At 42.1% G+C, this 24126-nt stretch overlaps 1 protein-coding gene across 4 annotated transcripts in view; it reads left to right on the top strand.

The window, feature by feature from the left end:
* The window catches only part of FEZ1 (fasciculation and elongation protein zeta 1), a 40298-nt gene that overhangs the window by 7415 nt on the left and 8757 nt on the right, over positions 1 to 24126 (top strand). For 3 of the 4 annotated variants that reach the window (XM_024740771.1, XM_024740773.1, XM_024740772.1), the window contains exons 3-6: positions 5563 to 5662; positions 17825 to 17911; positions 19809 to 19977; positions 23165 to 24027. In XM_024740771.1, the coding sequence (XP_024596539.1) occupies positions 5563 to 5662; positions 17825 to 17911; positions 19809 to 19977; positions 23165 to 23679 (871 nt within the window). In that variant the 3' untranslated portion in view covers positions 23680 to 24027. Of the gene's footprint in view, positions 1 to 5562; positions 5663 to 17824; positions 17912 to 19808; positions 19978 to 23164; positions 24028 to 24126 lie in introns of those variants that run through there. The other variant, XM_024740774.1, reaches the window with a different exon arrangement.

Raw genomic sequence — 24126 nt, 5'->3', positions numbered from 1 at the left:
CCAGGCAATGGACTAGAAACACGATGAACTGCAATTTTCATACTCTCACTAACTCACTGTGTGACCTTGGGCTTGTCACTTAACTCTAGTTGACTGCGTGGGTCCTCATCTTTGGGACCTCCCGAGCTCAATCTTGATGAAGCAGGGCTAAGGACTTGCCAATAAGCTAATTTCTCACCTCACCCAGGCTGTGCTTGGAAAATTCCTTTTGCTTCCCACAAATCATTTCTCCCCTGTCCAAACCACCCCTCTGCCTCATTAAGGACAGAGGCCCAGCAAGCAGGTTCTTACTCTTTCATAGCACATTAGCAGAGGCCACTCAATGTTAATTACCGTCACATGAGATTATTAGTCTTATCCTGATTTTTCTGACTTGCCTGCCTCATTGACTGCCTCAGCTAAATGACCTAAGGTTGAATAATTCCTTGGAGATAAAATATGATTTGGGGAAAGTGTGGTGGGAAGAATCTGGGACGAGAAATCGTAACACAGTGGTTTCTAGGCATTCCGCGTATCTAAAGCTTTACAACTTAAAATAAAAATTTGAATTAAATTACACACTTTGTTTTAGAGACACCTATCAAGCTATTTCAACTGTAAAATTATGATGAGGTAAAGGAAAAAGATAATTTAATATCCAGTGCGGTTAATAGTCTCCTGAGCCCTGCTCTGGTGTTCTAATAAACCTGCTTAGGTTTAGTAGTTAGAGATTTATTTCATCCACCAATGAGTCGAAAGTGTTTTGGGTGGGTTAGAACTATACAATAGAGGCTTCAAACAAAAACAATGAAATTCTTGGTCAAACTAACCTCCTGAAAGATAGCACGAATCAGAAAGCAGGGTCAGTGATTCCCTTTGAAGTTTTGACTTCTTTAGTTTTCATTTGGAACTATGTAGCTCCGAGGGAATTGGCTGAGATATCAACTCTTCTCTGATTCGTCAGGGCATGGAAGCCCTAGGCGTTAAAACAGAGTCAGTATGTATCTATATGTATTTCTTGTTTCTAAATTTAGAAAATATTCCAGAATCTCTTCTTTGCATATGTAGGAACACCCTTTCCTTTGTCATAAGAGATCCGACCTGGAGGCCTACAGAGTGGGAATGGTCAGCCCTCACCCCACTTCTTGCTTCACCGGGGTCCCTGTCTTACAAGGACTCTGGAGACAGAGGGGCCAAACATGTGAGAACACTGACAGTCCTGTCCTTCCGGTAGAATGACTGGATTAAAGGTCATGTTAAAAATCAAGTTCGCATGATAAATAAACACCCTGGAGTCAGCCATGCTTTAAGTCGAAGAGAAGTGACTCCCAAATAATCAGATACGGAAAGTCGACAGATGCCTGTGATCTTTAGGAAAGTTAATTCTCTTCTCAGAGGTTCAGTTTTCCCCATGTGGAAGACCGAGATAGGATGAATTCTACTGAAGCATTTGAAAGAATCTAAAAAGTTGTTCAAAGTCATTGATGTGTTAATAATTCATAACTCCTAAGTATTAACAGCAAAAGTATACTCATGTTAACACACATCTAAGTGTGGATATTGGCCTGACTCGACACAAATAAAACTGGACAAGGGCAGTAGCCAGCCTAGAGGGGCTTAAGGGAAATGTTCCCAAGTTGGAATTCTGACAAGCACTATAGGCTGTCTACCATATTGTCAGGAATAGGTATGTAGGGGTGTGTGTGTGTGTGTGTGTGTGTGTGTGTGTGAGTGTGTGTGTGAGGATTGATGTAGCCTTGATAGCTATGTTGCCAGTTCCAGACCCAGATTTTTGGATACGTGTCTTGTCCAACCTGTTCTGTTTGGTTTGCTCATCCTCTGCTAGCATCCTTTTCGAAATCCCTAGCCCTCCATGGTGAAAGATACTTACGGTCATTTCTATAGGCATCTAAGCCCATGATATAAAATATGCACATGAAAAGGCTTTTCTGTTATTACAGGGACTGAGGGAGCAAACTGGATCTCAGGCGCCATGGCAGCGTGATGACAAGAATGGAGGGAACCTGTTTAATCTTAGTTCTTTGATGAAAGATATAGTGGATAGCTTTCAAAGTCTCCTTTCCCTGAGATAAGTGTAAATAGCAGGATGCTTCTCAGGAAGTGGAGTTTTACAGTCCACCCAGGATGCCTCTAACAGGGAATATATCTCTTCCCAAGAACCCTGCTTAGGGTAAGATGGATAACCTCTCCGGGGAGAAAAGTCCGTCCCATTCTCTCCCTCACAGAAAGCTTTGTGTTTTTCCCTCCCACCGCCATTCTTCGTTCCCGTGCCTGCCTTTGCCGTCCATTTAACCTTCCCTGGGCTGGAGATCTAGACAGAAAGCAGGCGCGTACCCTTGCTGACCTTCCCATTTCTCCTTTCATAGACTGATGAAAGCACCAGGTCCAGAATAATGCAGTTATAGACTTTCCACGCAGAGCCGGCTGCTGAACTGCTGTTCTAGGCTGTGATTTGGAACTTGGCATATTGTTCTGGTGCCCATGCCCATCATAAAGTTCATAAAGAATTGGAATAGTTAAGTGGGTAGGAATATAGGCTCTGTAGCTGTATTGCCTGGGTTCAAATACAACCTCTGTCATTGCTGGCTGTGTGAATCTAGATGAGTTAATTAACTTCTCTGTGTTTCAGGATTTTTTTCTCAGTATCTGCCTTATAGAGTTGTGAGGAATGAATGAATTAATCCACAGAGAGTTTAGGATAGTACCTGGCTTATGCATAGTAAATGCTCAGTAAGGTTGGCTGCTATGGTTATTATTGTTAAATGGACCCTGAATGAATACGGGAAGGGTGTGCAAGTGATGACATAGAGATGAGAGTCGTTCTATTAAAGGTTGCTTATGAACCTCAAAGGATAAAAAGTATGTTCATCAGAAAGCAAGAAGAAAACTTGAAACAGAAAAAGGATGACTTGATATCCCGAGGAGATAAAGGTTTAGGGAATTGTCATTAAAAGTCTGGAATTAGAAGGTAAAATCCAGAGTATGTCAGTGAAGGCTCAGGTGAGAAAAGTTGCCACCCTAAATGATTTGAGGCAGTCTCCAGTTGTCACTTTAAGGATATAAACAGTTTCAAGGTCATTGGAAAGTGTGCGGTCCATTCAAGGTTCCAGCTTCCATCCTATCTAGGAGAGGTACAAAAGGCTCCTGCCTGTTTTGGGCTTTGCTGAATTTTATTTTTCCAGGTGCCTGCTGCAGGGTCAGACCTGAAGGTCAGTGCCCGCATGCAGTTGTTCATTCTCGACGCAGAGAGTGTAATGCAGTGATGCCGGAGGACTTGACTGCTGACCTTCCTAGGGGGTGTGGCGCTGGGACTTTTGGAGACAGCAAATCATATTTGCCTCTTGGCTTTAGAACGCTAATGAGACTTGGATTTAGAATTAGGCTGGATTAATGAAGCTCTAATAGTGCTTGATGGAAACTGGATTATCACCCACGTTTAAGACGTAGACTGAAATCCTGCTGAAGAGATGTCGAATGAACACTTGATGAGGTCTCTCCAAGTGCCTTCTTGTAATTGTACTACAAAAAATGAACAAGTGGATAACCAAAGCAGTGCCATTATATTGTGTTTTCTTGAGTTGCTTTTTTTTTTAATCACCAAACTGTGTGCATTGTGCACTAGGAAAATCTCCTTGATTATATACCCATATGTCATATGTCATTCCAGATTTTATATATGTTAAGAACACTCCCCTCCCCCATTTTATGTATCTGATTTCAAGTGTCTGTGCTCTGATATATATATAAATATATATATACATATATATATACACATCTTGCTATATATATAAAATGTGCACTTATCTTTTCAGCATCTTACACCATACTTTGTCATGTTTTGGATTTGATCTGTATGTGTACATAGTTGCTTATTTTTAAATGACCATTTCCTTATATTAGTATATCTAAATAAATTGTACCTTCTTATACCTTGTTTCCCAGCTATCATTCATGTTTGATGTGCACAGGCTCCTGAAGGAGATTGCACTGAGCCCTCATTATTTCATTAGCTAATATTAACTCAAGTGCCGCTGGCTTCCATGGATGGTATTCATTATTTTAGGAGCTTGGTTTACTGATTTACATTAATCTCTTAGTGTTGACTAATTTATTCATTTTCCTGTGTGTGAGAGTTTGTGACTTCGGGATTTTCCCCAAACCCCTTCCCATTTTTTTCCCCAAGAAAATCTTTCTGAAATAAGTGAGTTAAGCAAAAAGAATTGTAGAATACCCTTTCTTATAATGTACCTATCAGAACTTTAAAAAAGAAATGGAATAAAGGGAACCCTATCTTCCCCCACTAAAAACTAATTGTGTAGACAGTGGTGTATTTATTGGTTCCTTTCATATATTTTCTTTGGAGTCTCCACGAGAGAGACAGGGCACACTTAGACTCTACATTGCTAGAGTACAGGATTGTGCCACCCTGGGATCCCTAGAACATTTTGGGTGATAAGTAACTTTTAGTAGCATTGGCATCATCCCCTTACCTACATTAGATGTCAAGGAGTTAATTCTTGACCTTTTAGATTGCAGGCAGTTAACCCTTGAACAGCATGGGGATTAAGGGCGCTGACCCCCGGGGTAGTCGAAAAATCCATTTCCTGCTGTTTCTGCCTCAAAAACAAAGGAATTAGTAAACCACAAGGGCAATAAGCTGAAACAATTTGAATAGAAGCAGGACTCAAACCCTACTTCTTTTAAGTGCACATACTGTGATCTTTAATCGAACACAAACTTTCCTCCACACTTAAAGTGAAGAACTGTAAAATACTGGTGCGACGATATTTATCGGAAAAGAAATCCACATGTAAGTGGATGCTCACAGTTTAAACTCACGTCGTTCAAGGGCCAGCTGCATATATAAACTAGACAACTGACCCTGATCTTTTTTTTTTTTCTGCGGTACGCGGGCCTCTCACCGCCGTGACCTCTCCCGTTGCGGAGCACAGGCTCCGGACGCGCAGGCTCAGCGGCCATGGCTCACGGGCCCAGCCGCTCCGCGGCACGTGGGATCTTCCCGGACCGGGTCACGAACCCGTGTCCCCTGCATCGGCAGGCGGACTCTCAACCACTGAGCCACCAGGGAAGCCTGACCCTGATCTTAATGAGATTCAGCCAGAAAATCTGCCCAGATCCATCTCTCTCTTCCTCCCTCCCCTTCTTCTCATTCTTCTCTGCCCATAAGAAAGGAAACATGGACATTTCTTAAGCTCGTGAGACAGGAGCCATTTGGTTGAGGGGCAGATTTAGTTTCAGGGGCAGTTTATCTGTTGCCAGAGGTGTTTTACTTGTAGACGCTACTGGTGAGAAATTCCTCTTCTCTTAAGCAAACACCTTTGGCACTGAGGCTCCTGGCCAGGGCCCGTTCTCTTGGCTCCTTCTCTCCTGGTAATGCCTGAAATTCAGTTTTGAAGCTACTTCGCTCCTGCATGCTGGAAGGCAGATGATCTCAGCCTGGCACACACAGAAGCCTCTCTCCTCCCCTGGCCCAGCTCTTCCTTCCTCCAGGCCAGGCCAGGCAACAGATGTGTGCTAATGAGAGCTTCTCTTTGTTTACAGGGTTTGGGATGCTCTAACAGACAATTACATCCCTTCACTCTCAGAAGACTGGAGGGACCCAAACGTGGAGGCTCTGAATGGCAACAGCTCTGAAACTGAGGTACCTCTCTGGGGCCCCCAGCTTAGCAGGGCTTGAGAAGCTATGGATTCCAGTTAGAAAGACATTCAGTAATGCAGCAATCTTCCCCATTATGTAATGAAGCTCGACATCATTGCTGGGAAAGTAGAAGTTGTGGAGGAAGTGAAAAATAAGATGAAGGGGGACATCCAGGGTGTATGAGGTGACTGGAGTGATTGTAAAGACTGTAAATGCAGATCACTTCTGTTGCTCATCATCGGCTTACAACATGCAAAATAAGGTGATCTGAAGTAAGAGAGGAGAGTGGATATAATGGGCTTTTTTTGTGCTCGAATAATAATGGTTAAAAAAAAAAATCAGAGTTTCCCATCTAAGATGGACAGTTCAGTCCCATCAAAAAGTGTTGACCAAAAAAAAAAAAAAAAAAAAAAAGTGTTGACAGACTTGTGACCAGCTCAGGGCCTGGCTAATGGCCAGAGTGGGGACCCAGATAATAGTGAGGTGACCATGCAACGGGGAGGAATTCTTTATGAAACTCATTAAACAGGCACTTATATGGCTGGACCTGAGTCACGGTCTGTGGTTACTGATGCCGAAGAGGAAAGTAGCCTACGGACTTCTGAAAAAGTAAAGAGAAGACTGATTTTGAGTTGACTTGCGTAGGTTATGGAACGTGACCTTTCAGAATATCCAAACTGCCCCTCCTAGCTGAATATACATATAGAAAGCGAAATCACGTAAGGGCTCTGTCCTTGCTAAAAGCCTGTTTCTACCTTGCTTAATCTTCTAGTTTCATTTATAAAGGAAATTTGACAATTTCTTATCAGGAAGGGCTGTCACAATCCTGTACGCACAGCAGATGAGGGTGGGAGGTGGATCTGATCTTTCTAGGTGCTCCAGGAGTGAGTCCAAGGAAGAGCGAGAACCAGATTTCCCTTACTGGGCGACATTTCCTGCAGATCATTGGCCAAAATAGCACAGCAAAGAGATCAGCAATTGGCCGATTTGTTGAAAAGGTGGCTGAATATCCTTTTTAATTCTTCTAATACTTAGCCATCCAAAATACTTAAAACCGCAAGTATAGACTTCGAAACAAAGAGATTTGCTTCAACCCTTCTTAGCATGGATGTGGGATGTCTCAGGTCCTGTTTTGAACTCCCGGGCGCTTTTTTTCTCTTGCAGTACTTCTATGGATAGTGTTTAGTACTTACCCAAAATGCAAAGGAGAAGATAGGCAATAATGGAATAAACCTAGTGACTGAAATGAAATCAGGTCCGTCATGGTGCAAAAGGCAGATTTTGCTTTGTTATCTCCTTTGCCACATTTCCAACTCATTTTGTGGATTAAGCCAAAGTATATATAAGATAGCCTACCCTTCAAAAGGACTCTAATTTATCCTCATTTGCAGATTTCCCTCAAGAGGGTTAATATTTCAGGGCAAACTGAATGACCCTGAGAAGGATGATCTTGAGCTCTGCTTCTTGTAGAATATTCTCCATCTGACCCACGGGAAATGGACGGCGTAGCAAAAGTGGATGGATTAAGGTTGTTTTATTTTAGCCTCCTTTATTATCTGGATTCATTACAGTAGAAGCTCTTTTCACTGACATCAGTTTCAACGACTTGCTATATAACCAGTGCTCTGTATTCCTTCTGTAAGACATGCCAACCGAACGCCCTTGGCATGCGGCATGCACACGACTGGTAGGCTTCTCTCTGGGAAGTCTTCTCTCTTCTTCCACTTAATTCATTGCCAAGAATCAGCTGTGTTTGTTCCCAAACCTGTTCGTGCTTGTCCTTGTGACTGTAACCAATGTAATGAAATGTTATGGAAACTGTAGGGTTATGACTGCAAAGACAGTCATTGTTTGCTTTTATAAAATCAAACACATGTGTGTAATTTTAAAAGTCAAATAATACTTTTAAAATAATACGAGACAACAAAAAATATAAACAGCAGTCTCTGACTTATCTTTCCTGGCTCCATAGAGGCAACCACTTCGACTTCTTATAGTTGTTTCTTTTGGTGGGTACCTACAATTTTCTAAATAACACATTTATGTTACTACTTCTTTGATTATCTAAAATGAATAATTTTGGCTGTTGTCCTTTATGGAAGATAAGATTTAAGTCTCTCGCATCACCTCAAATACTCACATTTGGCCTTCTCCCTTGTCACCAATTAAATCAATATTACAAGTACACACTAGGGTAACTGTGTAAATACTGTTTCTTGCTGAATCATGTAGTGTTCTATAAGAATATTTCCTCTCTTGTACAACTTCTTATTTAACCTAGAGTGAAGAATTGCCTTGTTTTTTCATTTGCTTAGCTTCCTGTATATCTATCATTAGTTCAACCCCAAACTCTGAGTGAACCCTACATCTCATAATATGTTTTAAAAAAATCAGATAGTCTTTCAATTCAATCAAAAAAAAAAAGATCCAAACTAGTACCCTCCATCTTTCTGCTATAAACTAATCTGGTTGTACTCTAGATCTGGTGCACAGCTGTTGTCCTGGGAAATCTTCATGTCTCTCTCTCCTGTCCTCTGACTGCCATGTTTTTATTTTTCTGGGTATGTTCCCTTGTTTTGGTGAAAAAAATTCAGTATATTCTTGAGAAAGGGTAGAGAGGAATATATTTGTTAGAATAGATGATGAGAGTGTCTTTATTCTCCCATCATACTCTTGATTGAGAATTTGACTTGATAGAGTTATTTTAGGTTGCAAGTGAATATTTACTCAGAATTGCAAAGCCATCATTATCCTTTCCTCCAGCTTTCAGTGACGATTGAGAAGCCCCATTTAGAATCCATTCTGATTCTTTGTCTTTTATATGTGACTCTCTTTTGGCTCTCTCTAGAAGCTTTCAGAATATTCTCTTTTTCCTTTCTCATTTCTTTTACAGTAATGTGCCTTAGAGTGAGCTTTATTTTTTTCATTCAGATGAATTATAATCCATGGCCCCTTTTGACCTGGAAGCTCATGACTTTAAATTGTGGCATGGTTTCTTGTTATTTCTCTGAAGATGAATTATTTCCATTTTCTGCCTCTATTGAGATGGTTATATGGTTTTCTCCTTTATTATGTCAATGTAATGAGTTACATGAATTGAGTTTCAAATGTTAAATCAACCTTGCATTCTTGAGATTAAAGGCAACTTGGTCATGGTATATTATTCTTTTCCTTTTTAATCATAGCTTTACTGAAGGATAATTGGCATACAATAAACAACACATGTTAAAGAGTGCAGTTTGATAGGTTTGGACATATGTATACGTCTGTGAAACCATCACCACAATCAAGATAGTGAGCATGTCTGCATGTCCATCACTCTTCCCTTTCACCCCCCAATCTTCAGGCAACTAGCTGCTGTCATCATAGATTAGTTTGCATTTTCTAGAATTTTGTATAGGTGGAATCACACAGCATGTACTTTTTTGGGTCTGATTTTTAAAACTCAATGTAATTATCTAGATACTCATCTATTTTATTGCATGTATCTACATACATTCCTTTTTATTGTTGAGTAGCGTTCCATTATATGGATATACTATAATTTGCTTATTCATTCACATGTTGATGGACATTTGGGTTTTTTCCAGCTTCTGAATATTGCGAATGAAGCTACTATGAACATTCTCATATAAGTCTTTTTGTGGACATGTCTCTGTTTCTCTTGGGTAAAAACCTATGAGTGGGATGTCTGAGTCATATTGTAAGTGTCTTTTTCACTTTTTTTTTTTTTTTTTTTTTTTTTTGCGGTACGCGGGCCTCTCACTGTTGTGGCCTCTCCTGTTGCGGAGCACAGGCTCCGGACGCGTAGGCTCAGCAGCCATGGCTCACGGGCCCAGCCGCTCCGCGGCATGTGGGATCCTCCCGGACCGGGGCACGAACCCGTGTCCCCTGCATCGGCAGGCGGACTCTCAACCACTGCGCCACCAGGGAAGCCCTGGACAGCCTTTTTGATTTTAGTCATTTGAGTGGGTATATAGTAGTATCTTATTTTAATTTGCATTTTCCTGGTAACAAATGATGTTAAGCATCTTTTCATGTGCTTATTCACAGCCCATGCATCTTCTTTGGTGAAGTGCCTGTTCAGATCTTTTGCCCATTTTCTTAGTGGGCTGTTTGTGTTCTTAGTAATGAGTCATTGGAGTTCCTCATGTTAAAAGATAAAATGAGGCATATTAAATTTCTGAGAGTTTACCTGAGCAAAAATCTGTTCGAATCAGACAATGCCAAACCCAAAGTGGGTAGGAGTGCTCCATCGACAGGAGCTAGAGGAAGAACTTTTACAGAGAAGAGGTGGAAGCAAAGGAAGGAAATTATCTGATTGGCTGTAGCTTGAGTGGTTGTATTATCTGGAAAAGTCTGGGTGGCTGTTTGTGAGTGGCTGTCCTTTGGTTTGAGTTCTTAACCTTGAGGCATTAGAGGTTTGGGTTTGCTTAGGAGGCTCCTGAAGCATTCAAGTCATCTCAGTCTAATAGCCTCTTTGTTTTATTTTAACACGTATATTCTAGATATAGTCCTTTTTCTGTTGTATGTTTTACAAATATTTTCTTCTCGTCTATGGATTGACTTTTAACTTTATTAACAGTACATTTGAAGAGCAAATGTTTTTTAAATGTGATGGAGTCCAGTTTATTCATCTGTGTTTAATAGTTTGTGCTTTTTATGTAGTACTTAAGAAATTGCCAAGCCCAGGGTCACTAAGAGTTTTTTCTTAAGTCTTCTAGAAGTTTTGTAGTTTTAGCTCTTATATAGTTTATGATCCACTTTACGTTAGTTTCTGTATATGGTGTGAGGTTAATGTCAGGGTTCATGTGTATGGCTATCCAATTGTTCTAGTACAATTCATTGGAAATATCCTTTCCATATTGAATTGTCTTGGCACCTTTGTTGAAAATCAGTTGACCTAAATGTGTGGATATATTTCTGAATTCTCTGTTCTGTTTCACTGATATATGTGTCTATCTTAATGCCAATATTATGCTATATTCCTTACTGTAGCTTTATAATAATGTCTTGACATAAAGCATAAGTCTTTCAACTTTGTTCTTTTTTTTCAAAGTTGCTTTGGCTATTTTAGGTCCTTTGCATTTCTGTATAAATTTTGGAATCACCTGATCAATTTGTACAAAGAAACTTGCTGGACATTCAACTGTGATTGTATTAAATCTATAGAACAATTTATGTACGTAGATCAATGTTAATGTGATGAATTACACTAATTGATTTTCAAATATTAAACCAACCTTTCATTTTTAAGATAAATCCCACTTAGTTGTGATAGATATCCTTTTCACGTAATGTGGGATTTGATTTGTTTATATTTTCTTAAGGATTTTTGCATCTATGTTCATGAGGAATCTTTTTAATTTTCCTTTCTTGTAATGTCATATGGTGAGTTGGGAATTTTTCTTCTTCTATTTTCTGAAAGAGTTTGTGTTGTATTGGTATTATTTCTTCCTTAAATGTTTGATTGACTACACCAATGAAACTATCTGGACCAGGGGTTTTCTCCGTGAACGTTTTTGATTACAGATTCAATTCCTTTAATAGATATTGGGCTGGGCTTCCCTGGTGGCACAGTGGTTGAGAGTCCGCCTGCTGATGAAGGGGACATGGGTTCGTGCCCCGGTCCGGGAGGATCCCACATGCCGCGGAGCGGCTGGGCCCGTGAGCCATGGCCGCTGAGCCTGCGCGTCCGGAGCCTGTGCTCTGCAACGGGAGAGGCCACAACAGTGACAGGCCCGCGTACCACAAAAAAAAAAAAAAAAAAAGATATTGGGCTATTTAGATTTTCCACTTCTTCCTGAGATGATTTTGGTAAAGTGTGTTTCTTAAGGAATTTATTCATTTAATCTAAGTCATAGTATTGACCACAAAGTTGTTTATGATATTCTCTCGTTCTTTTAATGTTAGTAAGATCTATAGTGATGTTCCCTTTTTTATTACTGTTATTGTTGATTTGTGTTTTCTCTCTCCTCTGTCCCTCTCCCTCACCCCCTTCTCATCAGTCTGTTTTTGGGTTTATCACTTTTATTAATCTTTCCAGAGAACCACTTTTTTTTTTTTCCTCTGTGTTTTTTCATTTTCTAGTATGTTGATTTCTTCCCTTAACTTGATTGTATCCTTCTTTGTATTTAAAATAGGGTTTTACTTCACCCTTTATTTTTTTTTTATTTTTTTTTTTTACGGTACACGGGCCTCTCACTGTTGTGGCCTCTCCCGTTGCAGAGCACAGGCTCCGGACGCGCAGGCTCAGCGGCCATGGCTCACGGGCCCAGCCGCTCCGCGGCATGTGGGATCCTCCCGAACCGGGGCACAAACCCGTGTCCCCTGCATCGGCAGGTGGACTCTCAACCACTGCGCCACCAGGGAAGCCCCACCCTTTATTTTTTAAGCTTCTAAAGTGGAAGCTTAGGTCATATTTTAAACTTAAAAAAAATGATCTTAGTCTATTTGGGCTTCTATAACAAAATACGACAGACTGGGTGGCTTATAGACAACAGAAATTTACTTTTCACAGTTATGGAGGCTGGATATCCACGATCAGGGTGCCAGCATGTTTGATTCTGGTAAAGGGTCTCTTCCAGCTTGCAGACTGTCATCTTCTGGCTATGTCCTCACAGGACACATGGTACAGAGGAGCTCTGTGGAGCCTCTTTTATAGAAATACACCCCCACTGATGAGGGTTCCACCATCCCCAGCACCTCCCCAAGGCCTCCTTATACCATCACATTGGGGGTTAGGATTTCAACATGAATTTTGGGAGGACACAAACATTTAGTCCATAGTAATAACATAAGCATCTTAAAACAATAACATTTCTTTTAAGCATTGCCTTAACTGAATCCCACAATTTTGATGTGGTATGTTTTCATTATCATTCAGTTCAAAATATTTTCCAGTTTCCTCTTTCTTTTTTGGCCTATGGGTTATTTAGAAGAATGTTTATAGATATTTTGTCATTGATTTCTCATTTAATTTTGTCAGAGAACAAAATCTGTACAAATTAAATCTTTTAAAATATATTGAGACTGATATATGACCTAGCACATGTTGTATCTTAGTGAATGTACTATGTATCACTGAGAAGAATGCATATTTTGCAATTGTTGGTTGTGATGTTCTAAAAAGGTCAACTAGATTAAGGTGGTTTATAGTATGGTTGGATTCTTTATATTCTGATTTTTTGTCTGTTTATTTTATCAATTATCAAGACAAGAGTGTTAAAAATTTCCAGTTATTACCCTGGATTTGTCTATTTCTTTCTTCAGTCCTGTTAGTTTTTGTTTCATATATTTCGAAGCTCTGTTGTTAACTGCATATACTTTTATTATTGTTATGTCTTCCTGATTGACCCTTTTCTCGTTATGAAATATCCTTCTTTATCTCTGGTAATACTCCTTGTTTTGAAATCTGCTTTGTCTGATTTGAATTTAACCACAACAGCTTTCTTATGCTGTTAGGTATACATTTTTTTCAATCCTTTTCCTTTTCATCTATCTGCGTCTTTAAAATGTATCTTTTATAGATTGTATGTAGTTGGGTCTTTTACATTCAGTCTGACAGTGATAATCTGTGCTTTTTAGTTTGCTGTGTTTAGTTCAGTTGCACAGCATTTAGTTCGTTGACATTGGATGTAGCGTGACTCGTTTGTGCCAGGTGTACCGTCTTTGGGTCTTTTACATTCAGTCTGACAGTGATAATCTGTGCTTTTTAGTTTGCTGTGTTTAGTTCAGTTGCACAGCATTTAGTTCGTTGACATTTGATGTAACGTGACTCGTTTGTGTCAGGTGTACCGTCTTTGGGTCTTTTATATTCAGTCTGACAGTGATAATCTGTGCTTTTTAGTTTGCTGTGTTTAGTTCAGTTGCACAGCATTTAGTTCGTTGACATTTGATGTAACGTGACTCGTTTGTGTCAGGTGTACCGTCTTTGGGTCTTTTATATTCAGTCTGACAGTGATAATCTGTGCTTTTTAGTTTGCTGTGTTTAGTTCACTTGCACAGCATTTAGTTCGTTGACATTGGATGTACCGTGACTCGTTTGTGCCAGGTGTACCGTCTTGCATTTCTATTTGTTCCATCTGGGTTTTTGTTGTTATTGTTCCCCTGTTTCACCTTCTTTTGGGTTAATCAAATACTTTTTGGTATTCCATTTTATATCTACCTTTGGAATTTTAGTTATACCTCTTTGTATAGCTGTACCTTATTTTTAGTGGATGCTAGATTGGCATCTGCTCTCTAGCATCTCTTTTTTTTTTTTTTTTTTTTACGGTACGCGGGCCTCTCACTGCTGTGGCCCCTCCCGTTGCGGAGCACAGGCTCCGGACGCGCAGGCTCAGCGGCCACGGCTCACGGGCCCAGCCGCTCCGCGGCATGTGGGATCTTCCCGGACCGGGGCACGAACCCATGTCCCCTGCATCGGCGGGCGGACTCTCAACCACTGCGCCACCAGGGAAGTCCTGTAGCATCTCTTTTGCTGTTGTCTTTTCTCCAGTTCTCTTTGTCCCTGTGGGATATTCTTTTGATCCCTTTACTCTCACTTTAGCAGAGTTTCAGGAGATAACTGTGTGTGCTCAATCTCCCACGTACCTTCCTTCTACTGTTCAAAAACAGAAACAGGAAACAAAAGTTGTGTTGTAATGTGGATGATGCAAGAAAGACTACATGAAATTCTCCTCGGAGGCCCATGATGGAAGAAAAGGCCTTGGCCTTACGTTAGGAGCTTGGTGAATGAATAAATGTACACTTATGTTTTTAGGTCAAAATAATGTGCTTGAGCTATGTATGTATGATTATTATTCACAATTCTCCACTTTTAATTGGGTTTTTCAGTTAATGAACCTATTCTGTTCCTGACTGTGATGTAAAAGATGGCCTCTTGTATCCCTGTAACTTTAATTGAGAGCAGATGGTCGTTCTCTTAGGCAAGAGGAAATGGGAGTCTAGGACAGTAAGTTACATCCTTCTGTTTTCAGGTGAATAAGCAGCTCATTTATCTGTGGAGGTGGGACTGAATATAGGAGGTGATAGTATTGCCATTCAGTCCTCTCCTTTTCATTCCTTCTTTCAACAAATATTTGTTGCCACGCGCTGTTTGCTGTGTTCTGGTGCATCTCCCTTTGGGGATATAGAAGCACTGACTTAACCCACACAGATGGGTTAAGTTGCCCTTTCCTTGGGCTAAGTACATATTGGTGATTTTGTCTCTTCCTTTTACTTTTTGACTGGAGGTGAAAATGTATCTTTATCTCTTAAATTTGGTCAAGAAGACAACCACCCATGTGAAACAATCGTGGTAAGGGGAGAGAAATATCGTGCAGTAGAAATTCCCTTTCCTATGAATGGAATCATCTGGAATGCTTTAACAAGCAACACTGGTTAATAGTCATTATTGGACACAAGAACTTGATGTCATTTTAATTCTCACTCAGACTCCTGTGCACCTAGATTTAGCACTCTCATAGTCTCCAGGGAAGATTCTCTGCATTTATTTTTAAGCTTTAAGTGACCAAGTTACAGCCCTAAAGGCACACCGTTTACCGAAAGCAGGAGGAGGAAACAGCTTGCTGAATAGTATGGCCAGGCTCATTTCTGGATCTTAGTCTTCTAGTCTCAATTCTGGGAAGAGGTCACTCGGAAGAATGAGTTTTTTTCTTGGAAGAGCCATAGTTCACTTCAATAATATGGAGACAGCTTGAAGATTTAGTCTACAGAGAAATTCAGCCCCAATATGACAGCCTTCTCATTTCCACACAAGAGGCTAAAGAACTCCCTGCAGTAGTTTCTCTGCATGTGTCATATATTAAGAATAAGAGTATTCATACACTCGTCCGTATACCTATGTGTATGAATATATATGACGAATACTGTTATCAATATACGTAAATGCTGTCATTTTCCAAAATCTTTCTCACCAGCTTTCCACACTCTGTACAAGATGCTGTCCTGGGAACAGAGGGAAGGGAAGGAGTCTGTAAACAGCATTGAAAGGAAATAGGGCTTGTTGAGAAGTGACAAGAGCAGAACAGAGTCCACTAGATAGAGGCAAAACATGGGACCGGGCTTAGAGAGGGTGAGGAAGATGAGGGAACCAGAACAAAAGCTACAGAGTGAGGAGAAAAGGAGAGGGACGGGGCAGATGCAGTGAAAGCAGAGGATGGCAGAGATCTACGTAGGGAAGAGGGAAGGGGCCAGGGCTTTCTCGGGAGGACTTTGTGCATGTGTCTCCTTTTATTTTATTTCATTTTGTAGCGGCAGACTTCTGAGATCTGAGAACATATGGGTTAGGTATAGCTCCCACAGTACTACGAACTCATGGTAACTTTCACAAGCTTATAATTCATTTTCAAATCTCGTTTTACACATGCCTGAAAAATCAAACCAGCAGGCTTTGTACCAGAGGGGAGAGAAGGCTCTAACTAGGAATCATCCATGCCGCTGCCTGGCTTCCCTTATGTCTGAACAGCAAGAAGGGTCTATGCCTAAAAGCTCTCCCCTGCCTTCACCTGGAGCTCAGAGGGAGGACTTGGGAAGGGCGATGGTGTAGTTGAAAGATGCAGTATTAACAGCCAGTGAGGTAAACTCGCTAAAATTGACCACATCTCAGAAAATGTAAATATTCCATTTAAAAAATCAAATTACTATGAAAAAAATTCTGGTTATAGACTAACACTTGCTGTCAGATGCTTATAAAAAATAATCCAAACAGAAAAGAAAAGTTTGTTTCCCAGCATGAGCCTAACTTCTACCACAGGACTTTCTAGCCCTAGGAAAGTTCTGCCATGTGAGAGTAGTTGTGAACAAACCGTGGCTACAGGAGTTTCCTTCTGCACAGTGGGGAGCTGCAGAAAGCAGGCGGGTACCACAGGTGGTGGACTTGGCGGAGAGAGGAGCATATGGGTTCGACAGCAGAAATAGATGTCACCATCTGGCACAAAACCCCTCAAATAATCCCATTACCTCCCTGTCCTACCCCTTATCCAGGTTGAGAGCAGAGGGCCTTTGAGATATATTTGATTTTTTCTTTATGACATAGTCCTGGTTTTAAGCAAATGTAGATAGAAGGTGATGTGTTTTGTTGGGGGTACCTGCCAAGGTGGAGTTCAAGGAAGAGGGGAGAAGTTTCTGAGGATGGACTCCCTCTGACATGATTGCTTGGATTGGAACTGGGATGTTTCCTGCGGGTGCTAATTAGAACAGGAAAAGTGTAATCTCCAGGAAAGAGGGCTATCAGCATGCCAGCTGTTGGTGCACAAGTGAAATTGATTCCTGGATGACAGGTGGCTGCAGAAAGATTTCCTGGAGGCACTTCTTGCCAGACCCTAAATGACTTTCAAATGAGACTCCTGGACACAGACAGCTTGTTAGGTGGTTTAGGGGCTTATCCTGTGCAGGTTTTGAACATCAATACCAGGCTATGGGTGCTTGGGACACGGACAGTAAAGTCAGATATGCTGTGAATACCTTGCTGGACTTCTACATTTAGAATCTCAATGGTTGGGAGCTTTCAGAGCCTTACTTGGGATGATGGAAATCTGGAGGCACGTGGCAAATGTTTCAGTATTTGCTGTTGCTGTGGAGTTTGTCCTTTGGTTGGTGTGCTTAGGTTGTTCCGTTGGCATGTCCGACGGAGCTTCTGTACATCCTTCATCAACTACGACACCATGCCTAGATTCCAATGACACGATGACATTTCATCAAATTTTAAAAACATGATTATTTGCACTGGAACAGCCCGCCCCTTTAAATGCCTAATAAAATAAAATCTGGAAACTGATCCCCAGATTGAAATTCCTTATATAAACAAGTGTGCCTTTGCTGCAGGAGTTGGTTGCCATTTTTACTCACCTGAAGAAGGTTCCTTGTTCATGTAAAAACGACCTGTCTGTCGGTTAAAGAACAGTTCTGCTCCCCATGGGTCAGAATGGTGCCGGCCACACATGCCTTATTGTCTTTTCCTAAGCTGGACCCAGTGATGCGTGCTGTGTGGACAGGGTACCCTTGGAATTGGATGAAACTCTGCACACCTCTTCAGATTTTCTCTTTACACAGGGGATGGCCAGAGTAGCCTCTGTCAGTGTCATCTATTCTAGAGACTGGAGAGAATCCTAGTTCTGCTGATGGTCAATGAGAATTCCATCCCCCACCCCACACCTCTTTCAGATCCATGAGAAAGGAGAGGAAGAGTTCAGTGAGAAGAGTGAACATTATTCTGGAATCAGTGAGGAGCCTCTGCTCACAGCAGATCAGGTACGAATCTCTTTCTCTCTCTCTCTCTCTCTCTCTCTCTCTCTCTCTCTAAATTCTTGGAACTTTTAGTTCCTTTGATAGACAAAAAGTCTGAATACATACCTGTCACATCCCTTTCAGGCAGTAGAAAAATGTATGGTCTTGTGGTGGCTGTGTCTTTGGTAAATTTCATGTCTCTTTAAGCCTCAGTTTATGCACCTGCTGTAATTAGGGATGTAATTCCTGACGTGTGTTGGATTTGGTCCATGTTTGATAACAGCCAGAGATGGGCTCAGCGTTTACTGCCTTCATTTCCTGCTAAGTGTCTTTATTGCAGCTCATTGTACTTGGGGTCAAGACACTTAAACAAGGGTCCCAAATAGCTGTTCTACAAGAATAGAAATGGCAGAAGAGGCTTCCAAGTGATGGACATTTTCTCATATTTCATAGAACACTGAAAATGTTGAGCCTTCCAAAAGAAGTATTAGAAATGCTTGTTGTTTTTTAAAAAAAAGATCTAATGTTTCACATTTTATTGAGTTACTTATATTTTGGTTTTAATAATTTGTTACTTAGGGAAAATACTCCTGAGTCTCTGGATTCCTTATTCAACCTTTGAGTCAACAACTATTTATGGGCACTTGCTTTGAGCAGGCACCTTTCAGGTGTTTTCACAGAGTGGTTCTGAAAAAGCTCCACTAGGAGTTTTGGTTCCAGAAAGTGCTTTTCAGTAAAAGGAACTCTTTCATATCTGTGGTAAAAAGGTGGGCTATAAACAGATAAGGATCAAGAGATTAAAGGGAACCAGATTAAAAAGAATAGGGGCTAGCAGTTACCTTGTGAATTTGGGGGGAAATACAATTCAGTGACACAAGTTCAATGATAATGACTCTGAAAGAGAAGCTCAGCCATAAAATTCTAAAGGGGGTTGGTGTAGTTTGCTCGTGTTCCATGAATGGCTTGCAGTAGTCAAAAGCTAAGTATCCCTTAAATTTGTGAGTGGAGATGGGAAAGCTTGGGAATAAAATAGAAATTATTCCAGAGGAGGGGACCTAAGTGCCTTTATCTTTGATCCAGCCTAACATAAAGGAACCCACTTCAAAGACCAGTTGGCCTTGGAGATGGAGTCCATCACAGCATCGAGAACAGACAAATATATAGATGCACTGTTCTGACCAGACTCGTGGATGGCTTCTTCCAGAAGTGGTCTTTGCTTATTCCATTTCCTTTATGTGTAAACAATTAATGTACAAAGTAGTTCAGTCTTATTCCTCTTGGCAGTTATCTAATTTTACTCTCTCTTCTAGGAGCTGTCCCCTACAAGAGTCTAGATTACAGCTGGGTTTCTTATCGATTTTCTGCTCTCCAGAACCTACCTGTCCTTTTTTTATGTCATTATCTTTATTTCCACTTTTGTTGGGCAGCTTTAGTTCCTGTCCAGGTGAATTCTGGAGGAAGAGCTATTTTCCTCTATGTAAAAAAGCAACTCCCCATTTTGAGTTATCCTGGGAACACTTTGGTTTTTTTCCCATCTTAAGCATCATCACAATGAATGGACTGGATTTTGTGTTTGAGTTGGGTAGATAAAATGTCTTTCCACTTAGAAAGAAAGTGCTCAGAAAATTGAAGTAAATGTTCCCTTCCAGGAAGCTCTGCTTCATTTCCTGAAAGAGCAGTTTATTCCCAATAAAGCACTCATCTAAATGATGTTCTTGGAAGAGTTTTGACATGAAAGAGGACTTCATATCAAAGGAAGAGTGTTTGTAAGCCTTTGGTCAGATCTAGTTTTATTATTCTTCAGTATTTATGAAGTAACAATACTGCTTTAGGAATTTTACAGACAGCAAATTAGGAACATCCTTCCCTGATCAGAATTCAAGCAGAGAAGAGTGAGCACTTCCTTGTGTACCTTCTCCAGGTGATTGAGGAGATTGAGGAGATGATGCAGAACTCCCCAGACCCTGAGGAGGAAGAGGAGGTTCTAGAAGAGGAGGATGGGGGAGAAACCTCCTCCCAGGCGGACTTGGTCCTCCTGCAGGAGATGCAGGCCTTGACCCAGACCTTCAACAACAACTGGTCCTACGAAGGTGAGAGTCCTGGGGGTGGGCTCACGGAGGACAAACTCAGCTCTGCCAGGCAGGGCACGTGCTTCACACGCCACTACGAGAACCTCGGATCTAGGGAGTTGGCAATACCTTTCTTACTGGACATCAGGAGAGAAGTTAGCATTGCTGGGGGCGGAAGCAATATTAAAATGATAAAACGACCTGCTGTACAGCACAAGGAACTCTACTCAATACTGTGTAATGGCCTATATGGGAAAATCTAAAAAAAAAAAAAAAAGAGTGGATATATGGATATGTATAACTGATTCACTTTGCTGTACACCTGAAACTAACCCAACAGTGTAAATCAACTATAATCCAATAAAAATTTTTTAAAAATGAAAACAACGGTAAAACAAACCAAAGAACAAGACTAAAGCAGAACGAGTAGAGGAAATCTGAACCCACTATTCACAATGATGCTACCATGAAATCAATGAACAAACCTACAAATGGTAATGATAATAATAGCTCGTATTTTTGGAGAGCTTTGGAGGGCCAGGTGCTGTTCTAAAACTTTCTATGCATAATCTCATTTCACGCCCGTGCCAACCCCATTAGGATTGAGCTAACTGAGTTTCCAAGAGGGTAAGTGACTTGTTTCGAGGCCACCGTTGCAGAAATATAATTAAGAAATAAAATCTCCTCCCCACCCAGAAAACCTCTCCACAGAAGTAGAGGTTTCCTTTCTGAGAAAATGAAAACAATTTCATTATTGAATTGATGCATGTCACAGTCAACCCACTAAAGGGATTGCAAAACTGGAAAGAAATCTAACCCGTGTCTACAGCTAACTGGACACAACCCATTACAATTTTGCAATTTAGAGTCAGGTGGCAAGTTAGGCCCCTGTTTTCGTTCTTGGGGATGACTTTTCAAAGCAGCGGCTCCCAGGTCCTTGAGGAAGCACATCTGAGTCCTGAGACTGGCCAGTGGCTTATTCAACATTAAAATGATGTACATATATTTGAAAAACAGAGAGAGAGAGATTCTGAAAGAAAAAGGGATGTTTCTTTTTATGGCTGAGTAATATTCCATTGTATATATGTGCCACATCTTCTTTATCCAGTCATCTGTCAATGGACACTTAGGTTGCTTCCATGTCCCGGCTATTGTAAATAGAGCTGCAGTGAATATTGTGGTACATGACTCCTTTTGAATTATGGTTTTCCCAGGGTATATGCCCAGTAGTGGGATTGCTGGGTCCTATGGTAGTTCTATTTTTAGTTTTTCAAGGAACCTCCATACTGTTCTCCATAGTGGCTGTACCAATTTACATTCCCACCAACAGTGCAAGGGGGTTCCCTTTTCTCCACACCCTCTCCAGCATTTATTGTTTGTAGACTTTTTGATGATGGCCATTCTGACTGGTGTGAGGTGATACCTCATTGTAGTTTTGATTTGCATTTCTCTAATGATTAGTGATGTTGAGCATTCTTTCATGAGTTTGTTAAGCCTTTTATTTTTAATGCATATTTGCCCCTGTGTCACATTCAAGTCTTAAGGGGTGGAGTCAAAATTTGAAACTAGGTAGGTTGACTGCAGAGTCCACACTCTTCATCTGTGTATGGTATTAACTCTCTGACACAGATTTGTGGTAATTATGATCCTGCAAAGAAAGAGGTGGATGAAGCGTGAAATTAAAAGATGTAACAGCAGTGGCAAAACTGAGTATAAAATTCATCCATCTGCGGGGATCGTGGTAACTAGGCGGCCGGAGGGGACACGTTCCCTGGGAGCGGATCCGAATGGGGGTGACGGGACTTATAAATGATGGAGAGGGAAGGCGGGCTGGTCAGGGTATAAAGGTCCAAGCATAGACTAGAATAATGGCGAAAATAGAGGCGTGATCTGAAGAACTGCACCCTCTAAGTAAAACCCTGTGGCTCTGAAGAGCAGAGGCAGGGCGATGGCAGCAGAAGGAATCCGCTGGGAGGGATGGAGTGGATTTGGCCCTGGTGCTGCATTCACAGCCACTCCAATCAGGCCATTCTCCGGCACACAAAGGTCCCACACATAGAACTGCTCAGCAAAAGACTCGGGAAAACGGCTGAAATGCAGAGTGAAATGGCAAAAACAGAAGGAGGAGGACAGCTCCAAAGAGTGAAATTAAAGGAGAAGGTTGAGCTAAGTCAGCAAATCCCCCAACAGAGCAGGAGCGGAAAGGGAAAGGAAAATGGATTCTGATGTAGAAACGAAAGATGCCACTAGGACGGGGCACATTCAAAAATATGCTCCCAAATCTACTTTAGGTGAAGAAGTCTCAGGGGACAAGAGTTTAAAACAAAGTGATTGGTGTCCTGTCTTCCCAGGTGCCCTTTCCTTTTCTCTGACAGTAGCAGACGACTCGGTACCAACAAGCCAGACTTCATTTTTCTGTACGTGTTGCCCATCTTTACATGTTTCACGTATTTGGGGGCACGTGCACCGCGGCACAGGACAGCAGGTGTAAAGAAGGCCTCAGATCGCTCTGCTGACTTTGCTGTCGGCTGTGTCTTGATCAGGTTTTGGGAATAAACACCACCTCTCTATTGCTCTTCAGCACGGATGCCAAACCCCTTCATCATGATTTTCCCCCCAATTCTTGACCCATTTCACATGAGGAATATTACAGAGACAGAGGGAAAATAGGGAGACGGAACAAGGGATCAAAACCCACACGTCTGCCCACACACGTTTTTTTGTTTTGTTTTGGTGGTACGCGGGCCTCTCACTGTTGTGGCCTCTCCCGTTGCGGAGCACAGGCTCTGGACGCGCAGGCTCAGCGGCCATGGCTCATGGGCCCAGCCGCTCCGCAGCACGTGGGATCTTCCCGGACTGGGGCACGAACCCGTGTCCCCTGCATCGGCAGGCGGACTCTCAACCACTGCGCCACCAGGGAAGCCCTTCCCACACACGTTTTTGTGGACAGAGTCCACAGACTCCACAGTCCTTGGGGGCTGTTTTTCCTCCCTCCTTCATTTCCCCGAGATGATGTTCTCTTCCTCAGTCGATAACTGACTCTCCCTGCTGGCACGCCCCTAAATTGTGAAGGTCTGTCATGGCCCTTTGAGGAGCTGTCTGGGGCCGGGGGGTCTCCTGCAGACCTGTCAGGCGGCCAGGGCCCTGGGAGCCTCTCCAGTGGGCTGGGCTTGATGCAGTGACACTGCAGGATGGTCTTCCCCTGCAGGACTGAGGCACATGTCTGGGTCTGAGCTGACAGAGCTGCTGGACCAGGTGGAGGGCGCCATCCGAGACTTTTCAGAGGAGCTGGTGCAGCAGCTGGCCCGCCGGGACGAGCTGGAGTTCGAGAAGGAAGTGAAGAACTCCTTCATCACGGTGCTCATCGAGGTGCAGAACAAACAGAAGGAGCAGCGAGAACTGATGAAGAAGAGGCGGAAAGAGAAAGGGCTGAGCTTGCAGAGCAGCCGGATAGAGAAGGGAAGCCAGATGCCACTCAAGGTAAGAGGACCGCCCGGCACGAGGACCAAGCACACCCACGCCTCCGGGCTCCCCGTTGCAGGTCCGGGGACCAGCCCTGCCGTGGCCCCAGACAGACCTGTCCTAAGCCGTGACAATGAGCAAGGACACCCTGGCAGACAGCAGAGCCACGAGAGGGAGAAGAGCCCACCCGTGTCCTCTGCTCTCCTAGAAGATGCCCGGTCTAACTGGAGGAGACAGGATGTAACACTGGAAAATAAGTGACTATGGCGTGTGCTCTCTTAAGCTAGATCTGAAAAAGTGGGGTGAAAGCATTTAGGATTGAAAGGAGTTGTGCCCTGGGACGAGCCTGCTACCAGCACAGCTTAGGGTCCTGACTCATCTCTTTAGGATGTCCATAGGGTGTTTCCGGATGGAACATTATGACGCCTTGTGATATTGACCAGATTCTTCTAACCAGTGGTTCTCCATCAGGGAAGCTCAGCAGAATCAGCTAAGGAGCTTTTTCAAAATACCTTTCCCTGGGCTCCCTCGCAGACCTACTGAATTGGGCCCGGGCATATGCATTTTGGAAAAAGCTTTCCAGATGAGGACAGTCATTTTACACCTGCCCTTCCCAATGGCTGGGCATTTTGTTTTCTTCCCTGAGACATTTTCATCCTCATCTGTCCAAGTTTCCCTCTGCTGCTTTATTTTCCTGTGTACACAATG

The sequence above is a fragment of the Neophocaena asiaeorientalis genome, unplaced genomic scaffold (assembly GCF_003031525.2).
Source record: "Neophocaena asiaeorientalis asiaeorientalis breed wild unplaced genomic scaffold, Neophocaena_asiaeorientalis_V1.1 scaffold308, whole genome shotgun sequence".
Classification (NCBI taxonomy): domain Eukaryota; kingdom Metazoa; phylum Chordata; class Mammalia; order Artiodactyla; family Phocoenidae; genus Neophocaena; species Neophocaena asiaeorientalis.
This window is presented reverse-complemented; position numbering and strand designations above follow the sequence as displayed.